Raw genomic sequence first — 24,363 nt, forward strand, 5'->3', positions numbered from 1 at the left:
CACCACTCCCCTGCTCTTTTGGCCCAGTATAAATGACCGTACAACTGAAAGCGAAGTAAGGTCCAAGAACTGGCACTATCGGACTAGTAGCTGTGCCCGTGCCGTGGCAGGGCATGTTTGGGGAAGCCGGGACACACCAGTGCAATGCTCATGCTGCTCAGAGCCAGGAGCTTCGCATCACTGATTTATTTTTCTCTCTGTTTAAGACAAAGATCATCAGAACTATAATTGTAGGACGGGGTGGTCTGCAAGGCTCGGTGACTTGTGCAGCCAGTTCAATGCTGCTTTAAGTGATGGACACCAAAGCCACGTTCATTTTTTTTGTGTATTCATTTTTCGGTACCCCAATGGTGATCAATGAACTTTTCCCTTCAGCACTGCAGGAGGGACAACCCCTGGAGGTAGCAAGGCCACCGTACCCTGAAGAAGCCCGTGGTGGGTACGCAGTGTGGATGGAGCCTTGAGCGGGTGGCATGGATGGAGCTCGCCCTCAGCCTGTGTGCAGCAGCACTGGCCGTGCAGCCCCCGCTCCGGACAAGCCCCCCAGCTGCTGGGGCTCAGCCCCTCGCCCTCCGACCCGGGAGGCCTCTGGGGCCCACTCGGGCCGGATCCCGGCGGGCGCCAGCTCTGCCCTTGGCACGCCTTTTGCCCACAGGCGGTCGCAAACCGGCCCAGGCTGCGGCGCGTCCCTCTCTGGGCGGGTGGCCGCTGCACACCGCCGACATCTTGAGGCCACGCACGGTAGGGGAAGGGCCGCCCTGTAACCATGGTAACCATGGCTGGACCGCCGCAGCCTGGCTTGTCCCACGCGGCGGCCCGTAGCGCGGTGCATTGTGGGCCGGGGGAAGATGGCCGCCTCCTTGGTGTGGTGGTGAGAGGAGTCGGGCTCTCTGGCGCCCCAGGACGAGTCTCCCCTTCTTCCTCCGCCTCCCGCCCGCTCCCGGCCTGCAGCTCGCCGACTCGCTCTCGGCCCGCCGGTGTGTGAGGGAATTGGGAGCCGCGATGGGCCGGGCGCGGCTCCGGCCGCAGAGAGTGCAGGGCCCGCGGGGCTAGAGGCGCCAGTGGAGGCCCGGGGCCCGGGGCCCGCCGGCATCTCGGCCCTCTGCGGGGCCGGGAGGCGCCGCCTTCCTCGGAGCCCGGACGGGACCGCTGTCTGCGGGCTGCGGCGGCGAGCCGCCAGGTGGAAGGCGCTGCTTCCCTCGGGCTCGACCTTACCTGCACGCCTGGGAGCGGAGCCGTCCTCTGCCCTTGCCCCGTCCCCGTCCCCCCGCCAGCCCGCGCCCGCCTGCCGGAGGGGTCGGTCCCTCGGGCTCCGCTGCGTGCTGGGCTGGAGATTGCTGCTCACTTGTTGCCCGGCACTTCCCCTCTGATGGAGTCTGAGATGCTGCAGTCGCCTCTTCTGGGGCTTGGGGAGGAGGATGAGTCGGACCTGACTGACTGGAACTTGCCTCTGGCCTTTATGAAGAAAAGGCATTGCGAGAAGATTGAAGGCTCCAAGTCTTTGGCTCAGAGCTGGAGAATGAAGGACCGGGTAATGCTCAAGGGCAGGACAGGTTTTGGAGGAGGAATGAGGGGGGACTGGTTGTGAAAAGGGAGGAGTAAGTACTCAGAGGGGTGCTGCGCTTCCAGCAGAAGTCAGTTTTCAGATGAAGTGCTGGGTATTTGATCCGATCGTTTTTGTGCCTGTCTATGTGGTAAACATGCAGATGGATCAAAAGTACTAATTTGAAGCTCATGATAATGCGCCTTTTGAGTAGCTCCATCATTTACGATCTTTAAATGAAATTTGGGTACTTGGTGTTTTTCAGGAAAAACAATAACATTAATGAGGTTTTAAAGAGCTCTCTGGATCAGCAGGTTAATGATGTAAGCACAAGGTGCAATAAATGTAGTTATTACAGTTGTCTAGTGGTGAAGATGCACGGAAGCTTTGTGGTTTTTATGCTTGCCACCAGCATGTTATGTGGCATATAAAATTAGGGCATTCATTGTGTGTGGGGAAACAGATGATGTGGTTTTTGGAGGGAGGAAATAGTTGTAAGATGAAACACTTACTGTATTAAAGCAAGTGCTTCTCTTGTGTTTGAATATATGTTGCATGTTATGCTGATAAAGCCAGCTGTGTCAAAGAAAGATTGCTGCCAGGGGGTCTTGAATACTGCACTACGTCTATGTCCCAACTCAAGTGTTTAAGTTAAAAGCAAACAAACAAAGCAGCTAAGAAATGTTACAGATAATCAGCTCCACTCATTCTGTTCTTGGAATCTGCTTTGGGTTACAGGATTCCGTAGGTCTCAAAGTTACTTTGCCCATAACTTTAGGTTTATGAATATGCGTGAATTTTTTTTGGTGACCAAACTTGTGTTATATTTACAATTTCTCTTGTAATACTATGGAATAACTTGGAAAGTTCATCCTGTATTTTTTTTCCAGAGGCATTATGACCAGGCATGAGGATCCTGTATGTGACTGTAAATGTTCCTAGAAGGTTGTTCACGTAAACGGTTACAGTTCTCAGAAGCTCTGAGGAAGGCCCTGGCTGAACCAGAATCATTTGACTGAGTAGAATCATGTACTGAAAATTTGACTTGGCAGATCATTAATGAATTGAAGTGAGGGTTTTTTGAATGTAATTTGAATGAGCCACAGCACACTACGTTTTGTGGTATGTCTTCTTTAAAGGATTTTGGCAAAGAAGAGATTTTTCTTTAGTAGACTGTGGAAGTGTGATGAGCTTGCTTGTCTATTTTAGTGACCCCTCTGCCTTCCCGCAAAGCTTCCTGTTCACTTATTTCCTGATCTGCAAAGTTGTCTTTTTCTAAATTGGGAATGACATTGACTTGGTCGAGATAATCAATAGGTTGTAGAGCATAAGCATGAGAAAAGTGGTAGTAATCAGCTGTCTACTCCATACTTGTTAAATGTTTCATATGCATGTTACAGCCAGAGAGAATAATTTCAATGAAGAAGAGAGTAGTTACAGAGATCATCACAGTTTCTACCATCATTAACTCCTGTGGAGATGCAGTTTCTTTTAAGAGTTCTCTGCTCTGTGAATAGTGGGCTTTTCACGAAATAGTGTGCTACTCGCTGTGAATGAGCTTAGCGAAATCAGGCCCTGAATCACTTTTGTAAATGAAGAAAATCTGAATTTTTCTGTTTAGTCCTTCTGTTTTCACTGTCAGCTTGAATCAAATAACTTCTTTATATGAGGATCAGTGGTGCTGCTATGTGTCATTTGCATCTGGACAGTTTTACCAGGTATTGTTTGGACAAACTTGCTGTTGTATATAATTACTTTTTGCTTAAGAACAGGTTCATAGGAATATACAGAAAACACATAAAGACCTCTGAGAGAGGAAGAGAAACAGATTCATGAATGCTCAATCTCATTACTTGTAAATCTTAAGTTACTTTTCATGTCTTTTATTGTATTCAGCTTTTTAGCTATCAATGGTTGTCTCCTTATCACATTTGATGTGTTATAACGAACTCATCAGAACATCAAATAGTGAAGGAAGGGGTCTGAAGATGGTGGTATTTAGAATTCTGTATGGAAAAAGACGCTTGTTAAATATTTTCCCCCTGCTAAATCAAGTTAGGTTAATCTTTTGAAACAGTTCATATAGTCATAGAATCTGGTTTGACTTTGTGCTATGTGAACAGAAGGTAGAAGCTTGCTAGTTCATACTGCTGTTGTTTTCACATAGACCAACTGAAAACAGCAGTTTGAGTGTAATGGGTTTGTTCAGCAAACAAAGCACCCTGATAGAAATGCAGGTTTATGGGGGTTTTATTATAAAGCTTTTAGGAATAATAGTGCTAGGGAAGATATGCAGTGATCTGCCAACCTTTACTGTCAGAAAGTATACTGACCTTTTGTTGATATACCCCGCCACCCTTTCCTTTTTTTGATTTCACTTAACTTTTGTTATATGTTCTTATATAAGGCATTATAATTTAATTATTCCTCTCGTTTCCTCTGTTTCTTTTCCCTTGCTTTAGAGCATTATTCCCCAGTGATTAGAATGTTGTGTTGCAGCCATGCTTGTTTTGTTGAGCATTCAAGGCCTCTGATGTCTGTCTATAGCTGCTAATCAAATTAAAAGCAACATGTAGTCACTTCTCTCTGGTCTCAGTCTTACTGTGGGTCTGTTGCACTCCCCAATTTACTTTAGCTTCTTGTCTTTTGCCTCCTTTTTCCAGTAGCCAGATCTGACTGACTTCAGATGTGCTTTGTCTTTGAGATGCTATTGAAAGAGATTTTCTTGTGGGCTGGAGGTGATATACCTCTTGGTGTGAGTATGGAAGGCATTCTGTTATTTTTAATTAGTTAAATTGTCAAAGCTTAGAATGGGAACCATGATCTGTATTTAAACACACCAGCCTATCTCTAAATCAAGAAATTCTCAAAGGTTAATCAAAACAAGTCTCTATTTTCCCAAATTGCAGGTAAATCTGTGGCAATTTTTCACTGTGAATCATGAAAAAACACAGGCAGTGGCAGATTTCTCCCTTATTCATCATCTTGAGCAGTCCTAGGGAGTGATCCTAGCTTTACTATAGTTATAGAAAGTGATTCACTAAGATTTGGGAGTGGAATGACTCCATCTTGCTTCATTGCTCTAAAAAACCCAGAGTTCATATGAACTTGAAGGTTCTTTAGAAGGCAGAACTCTAATAAGAGGGAAAAATCAAATAAGTAATGAGTGGTAACTTAGATAACTGAACATTCACTTGCCCCCCCCCTTGCATCCGGAAGGACTGCTCGAAAACATTTAATCCTTCATCTCCTGCTTTCATGGACTACATGTGCCATCAAATTGACACTGCTTTGATCTATTATTTATTTAAAGAATATTTTTAACACAAGGGTTGGAAGTATGCTTTGTGTATTGAATTAAATCTCACAGCAACCAAATCATGAAACTTGATTTAAATAAAAAGATTTCAAATACACCAGGTTTTACTGACAAGTTGCTACTAAATTCAGAGTATTTAAATTAAGATTTTCTGTATTTTAATATTGATTTCTGAAGTAAGCGGAGAGCAACAAAGCTGGTTGTAATAGTTTTACTTTAGTATTTTTTTTTCCTGCTGCCTCATAACTTGCTGAGTGAGAATTAAATCCTGTTTTTATGAGAAGAGGAATACACAATTAAGTTTCTATGGAAATGCAGATTAAAGCAGGACTGCATACCTGCCTGCATGGTAAATGTTTCATGTGTCAAAGGAAATTAATGAAGGATAGTAGCATTGGAAGTTTGTGTGCATTGTTTCAGCTTGGAATGGCTGTTTCAATCTAAGGCAGCTTTGCAGACGCTCTTCCAACGGACGTGGCTTGGCTATTTCTTGCTCTTACAGTGCTGAAGGCTCATCTCCTCCCTCTCTTTTATTTCTAGTTGAGTGTGTTTCTTGTGAGCTGACATGAGGCAGCAGGAAGCGTGGTGTGGGGAGAGGGTGGGAGTTTGTGTTTTGGCAGCTTGGCTTTAATTTGACTTATTACATCTTAAATGTTTGTTTTATCTTTGCTTATGCGTGGTCACAGACTTAGCAACTGTGTGCATATTTAGGAAACTCATAACCCAGTAAGTGGTCTGGAATGTAACCCAAATGGTGTATGTAGTTTCTGTGCTTCCCCTGGGAAGAAGATAAACTCCTAGGAAGACTAGCTTGGAGCACTTTGCTTTAATGCTGTAGCGTGGTCCTGAGAATGGGTAATGCTGTGAATCCCTCTCTGTTCTAGGTCAGTGGCTGAAATCCATTTTAGTTCAATAGTTACTAAAAGTGGCAATTGCTGTCCAGTGAGGTGTGGGAATTGGGTGGCAGCACAGGGTACCTGCTGGGTTACAAATGTCTTTAAAAACAAAACTAAAAACCCCAGCTTCTCCCCGAACTGACTCCCTGCTGTAAGTAATGAGCACTGTCATCTAAGTTATAGATTTGTGTCTTCTCTTAATTCAAAATTACCTTTGTTCTAGGTAAGATGGTTGTGTATTGATTGGGTAGAGTTGGGAAGCTTGTACTGTATCTACCACTATCTACAAAGGTTTTTATCTCTAAGCAGAGAAAGGGCTTTGATTAACAGCTCTGAAGAGTACAACTAGCCACATATTTTGAAAGAAACAGATCTTACCTTTATATAGAAGTAGAAAACACTGAAATCTACAAATTATTCCATCTCTTTCTCATTCTATGAATTTTCTCACTTCAGATGATATGTAGGGGATGTAACATGAACACCGTTAGCGAGTGGAATGTCAGAAAATATATCTGTTTCTCCATTCAAAAAAATGCAATGAGAGAATACATATTTATATAATGTGCTTCATTTTTTGCCTTGGAGACTAGGGCAGTCTTGGAGACTGGTGTTGATGTGCTACTGAGCATATGGTATTTGGAGAGGAGTTAGGCAATTACTGCTACTTAAAATCAACATGTGTGTTGTAGTGGGTAGTGACCCTCCTGCACCCCCAGAGTGTCTGTAGAAATTTGCAAGGCCTGTGAATAGCAGACAATGAAAAAATACACCTTGAAAGATACACAAAAGCACTGGACTATTATTGCAAGTTGTATTAAAAATACATATCACTATCTGAGGCTTTTCCTCTAATTTCTCAAGTGTGGCAAATGTTAATAAACATTGGTAGAGCCGTTGTGCAGTGGTAAATTGCCAGATGGGAGCGGGCTGCTTTGCATGAAGCTCTTGTGGTGAAAACTGTGAAACATCTGTTCTGCTGACAACTACCAGTTCTTTATTTTGGCATTGTGTATGTTTTGGTAGTTGAGAGACTGAAGGTTATGTGGAAGTTTTAGAAATGCTTTGTTATTGCTTCTCTGGTGTGTACCGTTTCTTCTCTCTGCCTTTGTGTAGATAGAGAAATTCAAGGGCAACAGGCCTCCTTGGAGTTTCATTTTTGTTTGTCTCCATGGGTTACGTAGGTTTTCTGGGAGGTTTGGGGGGTTTGGTTGTGTTTTCCTCTCTGTTGTTTTAATTGGCTTGCTGCTGTGCTGATCTTCTACCCTTGAACATTTCCAAAGGTGGCTGTTAGCACAGTATGGCCATGGATAACTGAGGGAGGTTATTGATTATTCTCTGTCTAATAGCTTTAACTGGCATTTCCAAGCAAATCTGGTAAACCCAAGATGTTTTTCTTGCTCTTCTATTGTTCTGTAAACAATGTAGTTTAGACACCTCTTTCAGTAAATGATCTAGTTGAAATAGTTCACAAAACCGGATTTGTGCTAATGGCATTCTTTAATAAAAAGTTATGATGTGGGATGCAGTAGGTGACGGGCTCAGTGCCTGCAGAGTTTCTTCTTATCTTTTTGTCCCAGTGGTTCTACCAGTGACACTCTCAGTGGTAATTTTACTTCCGTATTTATATTTATTTACTTATCCTTGCTGTGTTGTGGCAGGGTGATCTATAGCTGGATTAGCTTTTGTGGGGAAGGGGATGAGAGCAGCAGTGTAATTAGTGCTGTACTCTGCTGAACAGAAAAAGGCAGCAGTGCCTCAGAAGGTAAACTGTGGCACAAGTGATCCTTCCATCCCTCTCTATGTAGCCTGCTGTCTGGATATAGCTCAGCGTTTGTCCCTCTGCTTGACCTCCTTGTAGCCTGACGACAAAGCCTCAAGAAGAAGCACAGTCTACACCATGGTTTGCTCTGAGAAGCCTGATGGTCTTCCCTCAGCGACCCCTCCTTTCTCCCTGTGGCACAGCAGCAGTAAGAAATGTGAAGCCCTTCAGTGGTCGGGTGATTGAGCCTTATTACATAGGGGGACAGTGTTCTGTGTCGTATGGCTCTCAAACACAACCACACATCATCGTTCTGTTTCTGATGCTTCAGTTGAAAGGATGGACTTGATTTTGTCCTTACCATTTTCTCTTGCTTGCTCCTGTAAGCTCAGGAAACTTCCTATTTTAAAAAGTTGCTTCAATTTAGTGAAGTTGGCTCTAGCTCAGGGATTCCACTTACACGAGACAGTGTGATTCCTGATCAAATGTACATTGTGTAGCATGCGTTATTGACTTGTTAAAGATCTAAAAGTGTCATCTAGGAATAATTTGAAATAATAGTTTGTAAGGAAGATCTGAAGTCAGTGCATGGGAAGATGGACACCTTTTTAAAGGCAGTGCTAGACAGGAGTGGGAATGTGGTGGAATGATGAAAAGAAGCCTGTACAGAATGCAAAACAGATACTGTTATGCTGAGGTGAGAAGGAAAGCTGTTGTCACAGATCAAATGAGGAGTAACATCTAGACAGTGTCTCTTGTTGATTCTTTTTGCATGTTGGATCAAGATAGCAAAAATCATAGAAGTAAAATATTTGCTTCCTGTTATTTTTCATTATTTTTAAGAAATGCTTAGCAGGGACAAGATAACACCATTTTGGTTATATGCGTCTAAGCAGTGGTTTAAAGGCAGTATTTTGATGCTTTGCTATGGTAGAGTGAATCAGCCTACTTGAGTTTGTAGTTTTTAATCTTAAGAGCTGCTCTGTCATACAGGATTACCTTTGACCTCTGAGGGCACCTTCAGAAGCTGAGGTCACCGGGCCGTAGCATGTCGATTGATATTATTCCCGATCAGACAGAGAAGATGCATGCTGTTCTCTGAGCAAGTAAATAGAAAGTGTGTATGTCTATCTTGGGTATTGATTGATAGTAGTAATTCATTTACAACCATAAGAAGTGCTTATAAAGTAAATAGTGAAGCCAGCAGTTAAACGTCTGTTTTATGAGGAGCTGTGTTAGTATTACTGACTGCTCTTGAACTTGTGTAGTAGCTGCATTCGCTGGGTAAACGGTCATGTTGGACATAATAAACCTCTGAAGAAAATTCATAGTATTAGTGCAGAATACAGAGGTTAGAAAAGGAAAACAAACATTAAGGAGGAGTTGATCTAGGAATCTAGTGTATGCTGTCACAACAGTCACAGTGAGAACTGACCTTTTGGGCTACAGATGGCTGAAGACTACCTGCAGAGGTGTTGAATTATTAATGTCAACTTGAAGTATTTCTTTGTATTCTACTATTTTTATCCCTGTGAAGAAGCACAGATATTTTTTTCCCCCATAACAAATTTATTTCTCTTAAACTTCATATAAAAAAAACTTCCTTGAAACTGAAAGCTCTACCTTTGTAGACCTTGTGAATGTTACAGGAGAGCTGAAGAGGACTGGCACGTATCTCTTCTTTTGGTATTTGGCCTGCTAAAGGGAAGATCCATTTTAAAAAAATAAATTCTCAATCACCTTGCACAGCATGGTGTGAAATGAGTGTAGAAGGGTACCAAATTAGAGCTTGGTGGTGTGACTGCACAAAGGGCAATGTGTCAAACAGACCCCCTTCCTACCGCAAGGATCTGTATTCCTTCTGCCTGTTCGCAGGGCAGAGAGAAGCCAGGGACAGGTTCTGAGTTGCTCCCTTCAGAAACCTTTCTTTGGTTTTGTGTGTGGTTGTATGATCAAGTGGACATGGAAGTCAAGGTTTTGTCTGCCTGTTCAAAAGTTTTCAGCCCTTTCAACAGCTGATTTGTAAACTGGCATGCCTCAGTGGTGTGTTTTGTGCCTAAGCCCTGGCAACGATGCCTGTGGTGTTAGAGAGCAACCAGACAAAGTGTTGTCACTTGTCACCTCTTAGCAGGATGCTGACGTAGGAAGTTGCCCGAGAGTTCGGGATGTCAGTCTCCTCCAGTGGCTGATCTGCCCTGAATCCTGTCATCCCCAGAAGAATCCCACTCCAGCTCAGCCCGCAGCTTGCTGCAAGAGGCCACCTTGGTGTGAGAAAGCCTCTCAGGTGTGGGCGCTGTGTAGGAAAGCTCCATGCGGCTTGGTTGGGAGAGGGAGAACATGATTTTCTGGTGTTGCAGAATGTTCTCCCTTTGGAGTTTCAGTTACAGTTCAATGTTTCACGTTGCTAAATACTGCTGTTACTACTCAGTGTTTAGAGAGCTCCTTGTTGAAGTATTTAATGGCATGTCTGCAAACCCGGTAGCTGTGGAACACCTAGCTGGTTTTGCCTTTTTGTCAAGAGGCTTGTATTAAATCTGTGTAAATGTGTATAAAGAAAAATGTGCAAAGAAGGTCTTTAGGAAGGGGATTAATTTACTGAACAAGCAGGCAGAATTGTGCCTGCTGACCAGTGAGGGCTTCCAAATGAGATGGATATGAGAATTCCTCAATCTGGAAATCTGCCCCAGTATTTGTATTTAATGCTGGTAGGTTCACCCTCAGCTCTGTAAAATAATGTAGCAGCATATATTTAATGCTTAATGCTGACTTATTCTTGTGTTTGTACTAACTCACAGAAGCAATTTTGACTTACTGGCATAAAACCAGGCAGGTTTATAACAGTTGAGTGTTCATCTGTGTAGTGTTGAAACAGAAAGTTTCCAGCTTGAAAATTGCAGTGTAGAAATAAAATACTTACGGGTTTTAAAATGTCCATTATGAAATGTTAGGTGAGGGTCTTACCACAGAATGCAAAATTTCTCATAAATTGATTGACAGACTGACCCTTGGTATTACTTGAACTAGAAGATAAAACAGTTATATGACTCCTTTCTTAGTTGCTGACCTGTTCTTACTATAGCCTATAACAAATCTATAGCAACTGATAGAATGGGGTGTCTCAGTTTCAGTCTGGACTGGAATTACTTTCAGGTGTGCTACAGTAGAATAAGCTGGGCTACCTGTCATGATAAAACTTCAGGTTTTGAATCAAAACCATTCTTATACAGGTAGTGTAATGTGGTTTTTTTCTAGCTGAAAGTAACTGCAGAAATTGCACTAATTTTGGTTTGAGATATCTATGGGTGATGTTACACTCTCTCGTCTGCCAATCTGTTTTGTCTCAAAATTAAATGAGGTAAATTAGAAATATTTTACAAGTTATCTGATCTTTAGTGTAATAGATATTTTAACATCAAATGCTTTAATAAACATCTTCTAATCTGAATAGACTTGAAACTACCTCTGTTCTCTTACTCCCATTTCTGATGGATTTGGGGTTTGAATGCAATCCCATTACTTCTCAGGAAGAGCTTTTTGGTAGAGTGGATTTTGCAGTTTAAGTATTGCAGGTTCTGACCCAGGGTTATTAAATAATTTTAACTTGCATGCAATGCAGAGTTGTGAATTGTGTCCAATTTTTCTTCCTTTCTTTCTTTCTTTCTTTCTTTTTTTTTTTTTAAACATACAAATTACACTATATAGAGAACAGCCCACACTAAGAGCCTCTATGGTTTTGATCTTGAGCCTTCGCTGGGAAAGTGTTGTGGGTATTGGTTTTCCTAGGAGCTTGCCAAACATTCTTATGTTTCATTTTGTAAATTCTAACAAAAATCTATTGAAATGTATTCTGGTGGCTATATTCCTGAAATGTAAAAAAGAGTATTTCTACTGTCTTAATGACTGATGAGAGTGTCCTAGTACTTCTTGTATTAAGAAGCTTTAAATATGCTACAGAGTTTCTGGTAATGTGTTTCAAAAGAGTTTAGAAATATGAAAAGCATTATTCTGTTTCTTGGGCTTAGGTTTTCTTTTGATCTGTAATGATTCAACATCATAGATGGATGGTGAGTAGGAGTCAGAGGGTAGTATGAGAGAACTGTTAATTCTTACTGAAGATGAGCTCTTTATTAGCAGAACAGATAGTCATAAAGTATATAATGCTTTACATCCTTCATGGGGAGGTGGGCAGAGGAGCAGTAACCCCATTTGTCTTTGGGATCAGTTAGACTGTTACTTTTCATTACCAGTTTGTTGTCTGTTTTTGAGAATGCTTTTCTAAAACACTGAACTTGGGAATAGAAAATAAAGATCAGCCTGTTCAGCGTAAGTCACAGATCAGATGCTACTAGTAAAATATTGAAAAATAAATTAGTATTAGAGCACAAATGGGAAACAATAAATAAATGAGATAGAAAATTGTTTGATTGTTTGGCAGGATACTTTCTCTTGAAAAAATGATTTGTATATTTCCCTTCTAATAAGTTATTTTGTCCTGTAGTTTTCTTTGTTTCCTTCTGGGTTTTTAGTGTGTGTTTGCCAGCATGTTATTACTTATGGGGATGTTCATGCTCTTTAACACCCTGCAGCACGTTTTTTGGAGGCTGTGTGAACTGGCAATGGATGTAGTGTACTGAGAAGGTGTCTGTGTGTGCAGGTTAAAGCTCAGTCAATGCAAGTTGTTCTGTAATGGTCAGATGTTTTGTGGTGGGTTTTATTCCCCCTCTCTTTTATTTTCCTTTTTTTTTTTTTTTTTTCCCTTTCTACCAGACCGTAGTACTGAGCACTAATGTTCTCAGCAAATGTGCATAGTTGGTACATAACACTTCTGTGCTGCTTGAAATAGTAAAGGATTACCTCTCTAATATATTTTATTATATGTGATTAATTTCTTATCTTTGTCTAGTGCATAGGTAGGTCAAGCCAAAAATCTCAACAGGAACTGTGTGCCTCTTACTGTTTTAAACATATTTGATGGGTTTTGGGAAAGGGAAGGCAGGAAAAGATGACACTAAATAATAATCTTGAAAGGTGCTGCTTTCTAAATAATGTTATTTCTTTATCTTTTGATACCTTCTCGAAAGGAATAGAAAGGTTTCAAATTGCATGTTGTAATAAGTATTTATTGCAATATCGAAGTAACATGATGTTTTCATTGGTGCATGAAATAGGTGAGCAGGAAGAAAGCCAGGTGCGCTTGCTGAGGAAAAATAAGGCATTGAAGTATTGGGTGCCAGACATCTGCTTGACTGGGTAGAAAGCCTGTCCCTTAGGTTTTAAGACTAAAGGGAACTATTTTAATCTATTACCAGTTATGTACAGCAGCCTCCATCATGTAGGAGGCAGTTTGTTCACAGAGACCAGTAACAAGTGTACTGGTGACTTGAAGGTGCATGGAGCTCCCAGGTCATCTCTGGTCAGTCTTAAAAATCAGTCCATTTTTGTAACATACAGATTTTATACTGGGTGAATTGAAAAAGTTTGGAACTATTTTTCTTTTACTAGTGTTGGGTATTATTTTGTGACCTTGCAAATCATAAAATTGTTCAGGTTGGAAAAGTCCAGACATTAACCCAGCACTGCCAAGCCCACCACTAAACCGTGTCTCCAAGTGCCCCATCTACATGTCTTTCAGATACCTCCAGGGATGGTGACTCAACCACTTCCCTGGGCAGCCTGTTCCAGTGCTTGACAACCCTTCTGGTGAAGAAATTTTTCCTAATATCCAATCTAAGCCTCCTCTGATGCAATATGAGGCTGTTTCCTCAATAGATCTATCTCCTGAAATAACTCTTACCATAGCATTGCGCAGTTCTCAGGGTGGGGAAGAAGTCTTGTGTCCTTCTATGTGACTCATGTATTCTCTGTATGTGCTTGCATTGAGAGGTAAATAAGTCAATACTTAGATGTTGAGGTGACTTTTCTTTTAACTGGGTGCACTTCTGGTGAATGTTGTCATGTGTGTCTGGTTGTTGGTGTTTTTGTAAAAAAAAATATTTGTATATTATAATTCATTATTCTAACATTTGTAAATATATTGGGTTTTGGTAGGATGTTTTTATTAGAAGTCTTTATTATAGTGAACCACCAGTGAGATCTTTGTGTTGGATTGTCTAAAACCAGGGCAGCAGTTGCCCTGGGTACAGATGAAATAACCTTCCCTCTCGTTTTTTGCTTGGTTTAGAAAATTGAGTGTGAGCAGCGTGAAAAGCATCAACAATTGCTGGCACAACGTAGTTTTGAGGGTGGCAGTTTGGTGTTGAGAAAATAAGTGAAGGAAGGTGAAGGGAAAAGAGAGGTGAAAGCAAAAGATGAGGGAGGAGGATGGAAAAGGCTTGCAGGGGGTGAGGAATGAGTCGGGCTGGCTGTCAGCACAGCCTCTGTTCTTCCTCCAGAGCCCCCGGGTTCAGTTGCAGGCATCAGTCTTGGTGGGGTTGCCTCGGGGCTACCTGACTGCTCTCAGCTTTGCAGGACCAAGATGCATCTTGCAGCTGATCCTCGTTTTGCCAGTAACTATACTTTTACTATGTATTGTTCTTAGTTTTAATAAAGTACTCTTAGTGTGTGTGTACTTGGTGCTAAACTTCAGCTGTGGACCTTTTCACCCCATCTGTGTGCACTCCTTTGGGAACCCTCGTGAAATGCCAGTGGGGGAATCCCCATTCAGGCTCTCTTTTCATCAGTATTCTGGAAAGTGCTGCTTACTCCTTGTTAACTCATGGGGTTGAGTTACTCCTGAATGACTGCAGGGTTTTGTTAGCAAGAATATAGTTTGGGGTGAAGCCATTAACCAGATTCCGTGCTAATTTTTTTACTCTGGGTTCCCCATCATAGACATGGGAGTGAGCAGATGCTAGAGTTTCTGTCCTGATGTCGAGCCTGTCCCCCTCTTCTTGGTGTCAATAGTGCCTCTTTGCACCAGTTTCTAGTTCCTTTATAAATTACACATTTGTGTGGCTCTAGCTTTTTCTGCAAGTATGAAGTCTGGATTTTATTGTCTCTCCCCCTTTTTTTTCCTTCTTTTTCTTTTCCTTCCTTTTTTTTTTTTCTTTTTGCCTGCTGTTCTGAATTGTAATGAGCACCCTGGGGAAGTGGAGACGCTGCGGGTGGCCTTGCTTCAGACAAGCAAGGGAGTGCTGAGCACTTGATACTGTGAGCCGTGTTACTTCCTTTATTTTCCTTCTCTGGTTGAGATATTGGGGTGAGGGAGATTAGAAAAGAGCATAAAGATGTGCAGTAATAATTTTCAAGCAATATTTTTAACTGGCCATAGTGCTTAGTCATTGGTTTAATGCAGCTTTTTGGCCACAGGTGTCAGTGGATTTGGGATGCCAGTGTTGGTGTTGCCCCCTGTGGCTGCAGAAGCATGTCTGTGTGCTGCCTGCTCGCTCTGGGGGGCTGATGCTGGAGCAGCAGCTACGGGCAAGACCAGGAAGGGGAACCAAGGGGTGATTCCTCCTAAAATAAGGCTATCCAGACTAAGTAGTGTGAAATAAAAATACCAAAAAAATTGAACTAAATGACTTGTTATAGTTTAATTGGTCATGTGGGTGTTTTTCCCTTGCTTTTGGTTTTAATATTAGAGAGAGCATAATATAATATTGATCAGGGACCCTGAATAGCATATCCTTATATTTTAATAATGTATTTCAGTTGGACAATGACTAATTTGAGATGAGTAGCAGAAGTCTGCTGATACCCATTTCTATATGCTGTAAGAGAAGAATGGGTTCTGGAAATAATAATAATAAAAATAGTAACATAAAGTCTAAGTACTGTTCTATTTAAAAAAAAAAAAAGAAAGAAAATTTAATCAGTCATGCCTTGCTTGAAATAGTTCATGTTAAAGCAGGTAGCAAAGGTTTGTTGAAACACTTCAAAAGTTATAGTAGTGGTAAAATTTCAACACCAGAGAAAACTGATTTTGCTTCTACATTAAGTAAACTTTTTATTGTCTGTCTTTGCAGATGAAGACTGTTAGTGTTGCCTTAGTCTTGTGCCTAAATGTCGGTGTGGACCCTCCTGATGTGGTGAAAACAACTCCTTGTGCCCGTCTGGAGTGTTGGATCGGTAAGTCTTAAGAACTTCCAAGCACCAGCTAATTCTATTTGTCTTACAAACACTGAGTTATAGTATATATAGTAATCTTCAAGTTGTGTGTCTCCTGGACTTAAAACTAGGGTGAGCAAAAGGAAATGGCATCTGATTTCACTCTGTCTAGAATAGAGTTAATTAAGAGTCCAGCAGTAACTGCTGCCATATGTCATCTTGCCTGCTTTGTTCTGAAATGAGATAGCATGGAGAAAAAAAAGCTGTTAATTAGCTACTTAGCTTTCTTTTAATTGTGGTAGACTTATAGATATCTAAGGAGATCTCTGAGCAGTTACATCTTTAGAGTACTGTGATCTGCAAAGGTTTAAAATTACCCTGCCTCATACAATATAGAAATAAGTTTCTGTAAAATGCGTGGTCTCTACTGCATGTCGAAGTAACTGCTCTGGGGCTATTTTAATTGGGATCATGAATTCAGAAGACCTGGAATTACTCCCAAGGATGTCTTGCCAGCAGTTCCAACACCTGGGCTTGTTACTTTGATGCAGTGTTGGACTAAATTCCTAGTTTTTTGTTAAGAAGTGAAATTTTCCCTTGGTTTTGGAGATCAAGTCTGATTATCAAGATGAGACAAATCTGAAGTAATATTAGAAGGAAATACCTTGTTTAAGAAGGCTTTCTGAGAGATTTGGTTTTTTTCTAGGAATTGAAAATGTTCATTCTTCAGTAAGTAGCGCGCAGAGCACTGTAATCCTAAACTCTGGGGCTTGTGATAGTCTGGAAAAGCAAATTATTCATTGCACAAACTGAATTTCTTTAAAAAGTTTCAGAACGCCTTGTTTCGAACGTTGCCTTACCTGCTTTATGAATCATAGCATCTCATTTTTTTTTAACCTAAAACTGCTGATGACTTTATAGCAGTTAAAAAGCCATGAGCATGCACTAATAAACAGATCTATTCAGTGGCGAGAACAGCTCTGATTTCTCATTGATACATGAGTAGAGAGCAAAGAGAATGAAAAGCATTGCAGAGTCATTAAAATAAAGTTGTTAGTGACTGTCATCAACAAAAAGAATTTTGAATGCAGTTTTGTAATTAAATTTCAGTGTGTATATATACATAAGTACACATTTCCATTTCTAGGCAACTTTAAATTTTTGAAAAAGGTAATTGCAGAAATAGCTGCTGTTTTTACTTCTATGCAACAGTCCCAAGAGAAGCTAATGGAGTGTATGGTGGAAACATAATGTCTTTGCCAGATGTGCAAGGAAGCGTGGAAATCACTTTGGTGCAATTGCTGCTATTTACAACTGAGCTGAGATCACCAGCTTGTGAACCCTGGTAACAAATGGCCACCCCACTCTCAGACAAAAGCCGCTTGCAGTTCTTACTGTACCTTCTGGGTGCACCCTTAGAACGTCTGAAGTGTTTGGGTTTTCTCTAGAATTAAGCCTTGGCTGGTACCTGTGCTGCAGTGTCAGCCTGGCCCCATTTAAGGCACAGTCTGCATGCGTGATCATACTGAAGGTATCTTGGCCTGTGTGTCTGCTGGCCTTCACTAGCCTTATATATATGCTCAATGAGGGAGGCTGGAAGGTCACGTAATGGCTGTGGTGGTGTGAGCTGTATTTAGGAAAATTAATTTGTTTCTACTTCTTGGCTGTTGGAATGGCACCAGTGTATTTTTGTATAAAGGGTATTTTTAATAATGCTAATTACTCTGAAGATGCTCCAGAGTCTACAGACTACATTCTTCTGCTGGCAGAGTGAATGTAAAGTATTTTTAATTTCTTTTTCTGAACTTCAGTTTGGTCCTTTTGAAGGACTCAGGAAAAATTCTGATGTGTTTATGCTGGTTTTTCATTTCCTTTTTTAAAAAAAATTTGAGCAGTAGCTAATGACATATCAACTAACAAAAGATGATGCAAAGCAGTGTGAATACATTTGGGGGATTACTGTTCAACATCTTAAGGATATCAGCTGGAAACTCAGCTTAAATAGCAAGGGGACTGTTGTAGTTCAGAGCAATAAAGACTTCTGCGATAGATAAGGGGGTTTTTGAACGGTATGTCAGCACGTGCCGAAACTGCAGGGCCCATAGTGGGGAGCAGGCGCTTGTTCCATCCTGGTGATGCTCTGGCAAGGCTTCTGGAACAAAACCTGCACCTGTGCCAAAGACAGACAGGCTTCTCGAAGTCTGAGCAAACAATTTGCCACTCTTTGTTTTGGAAAAACGGAAAGGGTGTACTCGCATTACCTTAAATCTTTCTACAGAAGTGTACTAAAACTCAAATAAGATCCTAGCTTTTATTCCTTTAAGAGAAATAACTCTTTAAATCCTGCTTTCATCCTGCTTTATGTTCTGTTTCTAACAGTACAAGGTTGAATATTGGTAAAGATTAAAAAAAACAACTTCATTGATGTGATTAAATGTTTTTAAAATAATTTTTATTGCATTGCAAAATAATAGCTTTTTGAACCTTGTTAATAGTGTCAATTATATAGCTGTGGTTTTTGAATAAAGCACATAACCTGAAATTGTAGTGGTATGTATGGGTGGTGGTAATTAGTGATAAGATTAACTTAAAAATTACAAATGGCGTATGATCTCTGAAGCAGTAAGCAATGGAAGTAAGTTAAGCAGGATTTGCATTCATCAAGAAAAAATGTTTATCATCAAATATTTAACCAATCTAAATTTTTGTCATTATTTATTACAGAAACCTTTTTTCAATATTAAAAGAAACAATTGTGATGCTTCCCCTGTCTTTCAAAACAAATTGTGTATATTACCTTAGCGAGAGAAATCTTCCAAATTTCATGGTCCATAATGGTGTTTAATTTGTACTTGAGTGAAGAATTTGGGGATAATTTACGCATCCAAGTAAATTCCATGAAGAATGTAACGTTTATGAATCTGAAATTGAATGCATGAAAGGAACCTGCATTAAAATATCATTAAATGATCTCTCTTGCAAGCAGAACACTGGAGAAGGGAAAGTGTGGAAAGCTTTTGGCTGCTTTCTTCTGCAAAGGCAGGTGGTGTTCATGCTTTGATGTAGACTTTGGTCTCCCAGGCTGTAGATCTGGATTTTACAGAAACACAGTGTGGAGCAGCTGAAGGTTTAAAAGCACCTAGAACTGGAAATAATTTCTGCCTCTTGTCAAGCTGAGTGATTCAGTTGTGGTCAAAAATACTCATTTGTGTTATATTTCCTAGATCCTCTGTCAATGGGGCCTCAAAAAGCTCTGGAAACCATTGGTGCAAATTTACAGAAGCAGTATGAAAACTGGCAGCCAAGAGTAAGTATTTCTTGGGCTGCCCTCTGCAGCTATAGATACGATACTTCTTTGTGATAACATTCAATGTAGACTGAAAACTAAGATACGCGTCTGTTATGTGGCATCGTGGTCATGTGTGGCATTTATTGGTTTCTTCATCCATCAGTGTGAATAAATTCTTGCAAGTTGTGAAACTTAATAGCTTTCTAGCAGATGCCCCTCTGGGCTAGCAATTTCTTTGATCACGTCTGGGGTATTTGCTTAAAGTACTAAGTCCCTACATTGTTGTGGTGTTTTAGTTTTTTTTAAATTTAGGTTCCTCTGACTGAGATGTTCTGAAGCGTTTCATTCAGGTTTATAGTTTCTTCGGTTATAAGAATGTGTTTGGCCTCACCTAGTTCAAAACTCTGTTCCAGCACTCATCACTACTGATTTTATCATTTGGAAAAATTGAATGTTGTACAGCTAGAAGCTGAAGAATGCTTTTGGGTTTGTTGTAAAACATCATTTCAGAGCATTGGTAACTACTAACTCTAAATTATAATGTGTGTGTATGTTTTTGAAGATGAATGTTTTGGGTAATAGTAATGCAAAGCAGGAGTTCAGAAAGCATGCAAGCAACTGAGTATTTCCTGTTTTGTAACATCTCATGCTTTCACATTGGGGAAGTGTTTTGCTTCTGGCTATTTCAATGTCCATAGTTTCATGTGTCTCAGTAAATAATCTACAGAAAGATCTAAAGAATGAAATTTGAAGTCTGTGGCATTTTCCAAATAGAAAAACTGAACTGTAGAATCATCTTCACTGTTAATGTTCCCCAGTATGTTCCTGTCCTTACCTGTATGCTGTAGGCAGTTTGGGTCAAAATATTCCTCTTCAAAGTACCTGGACTATTGACTACTAAATCATAAATCTATCATTAAAAGTAAATAATGTGTAACCCTAACAGAAACTGCAACTTCACTGAATGAACCTACTTGTAGACTTGCTTTAATTTTTTTTCCCTATGATGTGGCATGCATACCGACCTGGCCTTAATTTTTTACAGAGACATTGTCTCTTCCTTTTAGATTGTCTTCAGTAATAATAATTATGTCAGTAATAATAACAATAATGTTGGTACCAGGACTACATTTGCTGTTTCTAGCATTGCTCGCTATCTTACTTAACATGTAAAAAATCTATGAAATGTCACTGTAATGCCTGTTAGTATGTAGTTTGAAAGTCTATAGTTATGGTTAAGTCTGCAGTTTGGAAAGTTACTGGTGCTTTCCTGTCCTCTGTGCTGGATGACTGGTTGGGAAGGCTTTTGTGTTGGCAGTGCCCTGAAGTATTTTTAATCAGCCCTTATATTTAAACTGTGATGGGTTACATTCATTTACTTGTTTCTTTATAATTTATGAAATCTGTAGATTGCCACTGCTGATGTTTTGTTTGGGTCTGGAACCTAGAAGCTCTGAATGTCCCTGTTTGTACAGGGAGATAGAGAACTTGTGGTTCTTGTTCTTCCCCACCCCCCCAAAGTCTTCCATTCCTTCTTGAAGGGCTAATATATTCAGGTAAAGGTCAAGTGGCTTTGAGATTATCTTTGCAGAAGTAAATATAAACTTTTCTTTTGCCAGACACTGCTGTGAATATTTTTCACCCAAAAAAGGGTTGTTGGCGTATTTATTTTTAAAGGCTGCTGCTGAAGTAGTTTGTTGCATGTGTTCCAAGTCCCTCCTCTACTTTCTAATGCAAACTAGATGGAAATAATATTGTATTCAGAGCAATTTGAATGTAAATGCAGTTTGTACTGCTTCTTTACCTCTTGCCTTTGCGTGATACTTCCCTGCTGCCTTACTCAGGGTTGACTGACTAGAACTGAGTTTGTCTTTCAGTGAAAGCTGAAGGTATTACCTGAAGGAGGCTTACTGGTTTTTAGTGGTGAAATGTCCACGTTACTGAATCTGTGGATAATTGTCTGTGGGTCTGCTTTTTCCTGAGGTGTTTTGTAAGTATATTTATATAAGAAGGACTTGTCTTGAAGCATATATGGGATATGTTTAAGACAAGAGAATTTAGTTTTGCATTTTACCTCTTGGTACATTGACAATTTTTAAAATCCTTCTCTAGCAGCCTGAGAATTTGGCTGAAAATTCAAATAGTGTCTGAAATCAAAGAGGGGAGTAAAACATCTTGACGCAAAGGTGAAAACAAACCTTTTTCTCCACTCTTTAGTAACATAGTCCATATTACTGAGGAATGAGAGACCGGCATCTAGAAGCAGCAGGTACCCTGTGTGGGCTGACCTCACGCTGCCTTGTAGAGTTTGCACAAAACATGAGGCAATTACTGAGCTCAGATGTTTGTGTGCAAGGTGCCTGGTTCTTAGCAGTAAATCACAGCCCTTTGAAACATTGCAAAGCTAAACACGTACCGTTTTATTGCACTCGACAGGGCTCTTGAGTTTTCTGCAGTCATAAAGAGAAGTTGATGTGCCATCTGCAATAAAACAATAGGAACATTATTGAATTTCCTAGACCTTTCATATAAATACTAATACATCTAGTTTTGTCTATTTCTCAATGTTTTGGAATGGTTGAAGAATTGATGGAAGGAAGACAATATGGGGAAAACTAGGCAGTCTGAAAAAAAGACCAAATCATTAAAATCTTCTGAAATAGCCAATATTACCAGGCTGTCAGAGTGGGTCCTTACGCTGGGAAATGGCTGTCATCAACTCTTTGTTGTGAACACACAAACAATACTAACTGTGGGTAAATAGATTGTGTCAGTAATAAAAGCTGTGTGGAAAGTCCTATGACATCACTACCAGTGCAGTCCTTGTCTGAATGGTAGGATGTTGTTCAAATACTTTCCCTTTCTTTTAAATACAAATAGCTTAGATGAAAAAGCTTTACAAGGAGGAAGCATGAAAATTCTTTGTTTCTGGAAGCTCCCTGGCTGCACAGCTGATGCATATTTCCTTCCAGGTCTTATTGAGCCCCTTTCTAAATAATTTATCAGCTTGCCATTGCTTGAAGTATTTGTTCTGATTAAATTTAAGACTTTGCTTTATTGTTTTGTAGCTACATAAATTTGTGTGCTGCAGGAGTAAAAAGCGCTTCAGCTGTTGTTTTATCTGCAAAATACTGCAGTTAAACAATATTCAGTCATTTCATTGCAATTCTCAAATGAAAATTTTAATGAGGAAGAGAGTTGGAGATGACAAAGCTGTAGGTTTTGTCTTTCTAAAGAATTTTCTGAGCAAGACTTCTCACAAGTCGGTGCAAAGATAGTTAAGGTGCTGCTGAAAAAGTGGAAAGAAAACAAAGAGCTCTTCTCTACTATTGAAGCTCATGAGTTTTGAGCTTCGTGGGGCGTGGAAGGGGTTAAACCTGAGGGTAATCTGGAAAGCAGGCTCAATTACAGGGGATAAGAGGGGTTGCTTAAGCAGCTGAGAATGAAAGGAGGAAAAGGTAGTGAACTTAAGAGCACAGGACCCCACAATGCCTGATCAGGGGGAAAAACCTTCCTCGGGACTGTGCTTCTGGCTTTGGGACCTGCAGGCTGGAGGGTTGGAGGGTGGCTGGTGGAGCTGAGCAGGCTTGGGGCATGCTGGTTACAGGGTCTGGGCTAAAGAGTTTGGCAGGCAGTGTCAGGAGAACACGGTGGAAAAGGAGAACCTTTAGCAGGGACAGCACGTTGTATCATCACTTCAATTGCCTGGCATAAAATACCTTACATTTTTATTGGAGATACTTTGCATGCTGTGTATTTAAAACATTTAGATAAGAAATTGATCACATTGATATGGCATTTCTCTGCTTCTGATCCTCATTGATTACCCTTTATATTATATGGATATACTGCCTGTGTTGTAGCGACCAGAGAGAGAACTGGTTTGCTTGTGCTGGCAGTAAGTAGCAAATATTGTTTGTATGCAAATTTGGTTTTCTTGGCAGCATTGCATGTCATGCCATTCACAAGGCAGAACTTTCCTTAGTTTAAAAGTCAACAGACTTTGTTTGAAAATAGGAATAACAGATTGCAAATTCCGAGTGCTGCTGCAGTGAGATGGTTTATGGAGATGCAGTAGCTACTGGGGATTTTTACGACACGTTACTGTTACTTAAGTCCCAGTTTATATCCATTTATCAGCAGAGCCTGGGACTTGGGTTCTTTGCTGTAATGTTGTGCAGAGCTGGAGCAGAGGATGAAGGTGTTGTCCAGCTTTCTACTACTCCTCTGCACAGCACACTGCTCCTTTTCTTGTGGGCTGGTTTGAGAGAGCGTGCTTTTCTGCATCCTCTTGGCTGGAATTCTCTGAACTGAGCTATGGTACTTCTATATAAAAAGCACCAGTTACCCTGTATAAAATGGTCATTGTGTGCGGTATTGTACAGAGCGCTACGAGATGCGGCTGGTCTGTGCTTGCTGGCTTTGTTCTTAGAAGGGTACCAGACTTTTTCTCCCCCCCTGCTTTCTTGTAATGGACGTGTCATTATTTGGCTTCTAGCCTTAATAAAGTTTCCTTCGTTTCCATTCCTGTGTATGCCTTTGAGAATGGAACTGTGTAGCCGAAGGCAGAAGTGTAGGTTGAATGATGCAGTTTACATAATTCAGGATCTGGTATGAAGTAGTCTGGAGCATATGCTTATTAAATTTGCATGAAATTATAGATTATTTTTTTTCTTTTTGTTAGCTATGGCTTTTGACCAGTTTCTTTCTTTAACTGTAATCTGACCAGAAAATTCACAGGACTTATTCTTCCTTTATTTCATCTCTCTCAATAATTTTGATTTCTACTTGTTTTCTGTTGTGATTTCTACTAATCCAACTGAATCCCAATGGTACTGTTCTTTATTCTCTGACAGAAACTTTCCCAGTCCTGCCGATAGAAGGTCAAAGCCTGCTGTTCATAACTCTTCCTGAGTAGAGGTGAGGTTAAGAAGGTGTCTCAGACACTTGCATTTCTCCATTGCTCATGAAGTGCATTCTTAACACTGGAGGAGCAGGACCTTGTCTCAGTGAAAATGAATGTTTTCAATTTTTTAAAGTCTTCCTTTTCTTGAGAGTCTGTGCTATGTGGTGGTCTTTGCACAGCTAGCTGTGAGACCACCGGCAAACAGATGTTTGTGACTCTCTTGGGTGTGTTTGGTAAGATTCCTTTTTTCCTCTCTTTTTTTCCCCCTACTTCTTCCCCAGCTGTGCAGACCACCCCAGCCCCAGTGTTTTGTTTGGGGTTTTTATTATTATTATTATTATTATTATTTGTTCTGGTTTTTTTTTTGTTCGTTTGTTTTGATTTTACTCTTGCAAGACTCAGAAGCCCTAGTCATGGGAGGGTTTGGTTCAGCCAGGTGCTGTACAGATGAAATGAAAACCACTGCTGCACAGCTTGCAGTCTGAAATAAGACTGATGCAAACAAATGGGAGAGTACAAAGAGACAGTAAAACAGTAGCAGTCAGTGTGATAAGAGTCTTTGCATAGCAGAAGCCTGGCTCTAAATGTGCTGGTAGATGTTT

At 40.5% G+C, this 24,363-nt stretch overlaps 1 protein-coding gene across 2 annotated transcripts in view; it reads left to right on the forward strand.

Moving 5' to 3' along the window:
• Positions 1-826: 826 nt before the first annotated feature.
• The window catches only part of RPTOR (regulatory associated protein of MTOR complex 1), a 159,109-nt gene continuing 135,572 nt past the window's right edge, over positions 827-24,363 (forward strand). For both annotated transcript variants that reach the window (XM_056335082.1, XM_056335089.1), the window contains exons 1-3: positions 827-1,531; positions 15,485-15,587; positions 18,791-18,873. In XM_056335082.1, coding sequence (XP_056191057.1) covers positions 1,370-1,531; positions 15,485-15,587; positions 18,791-18,873 — 348 coding nt within the window. In that variant the 5' untranslated portion in view covers positions 827-1,369. The remainder of the gene's footprint in view (positions 1,532-15,484; positions 15,588-18,790; positions 18,874-24,363) is intronic.

This window comes from Falco biarmicus, chromosome 1 (assembly GCF_023638135.1).
Source record: "Falco biarmicus isolate bFalBia1 chromosome 1, bFalBia1.pri, whole genome shotgun sequence".
Taxonomy (NCBI): domain Eukaryota; kingdom Metazoa; phylum Chordata; class Aves; order Falconiformes; family Falconidae; genus Falco; species Falco biarmicus.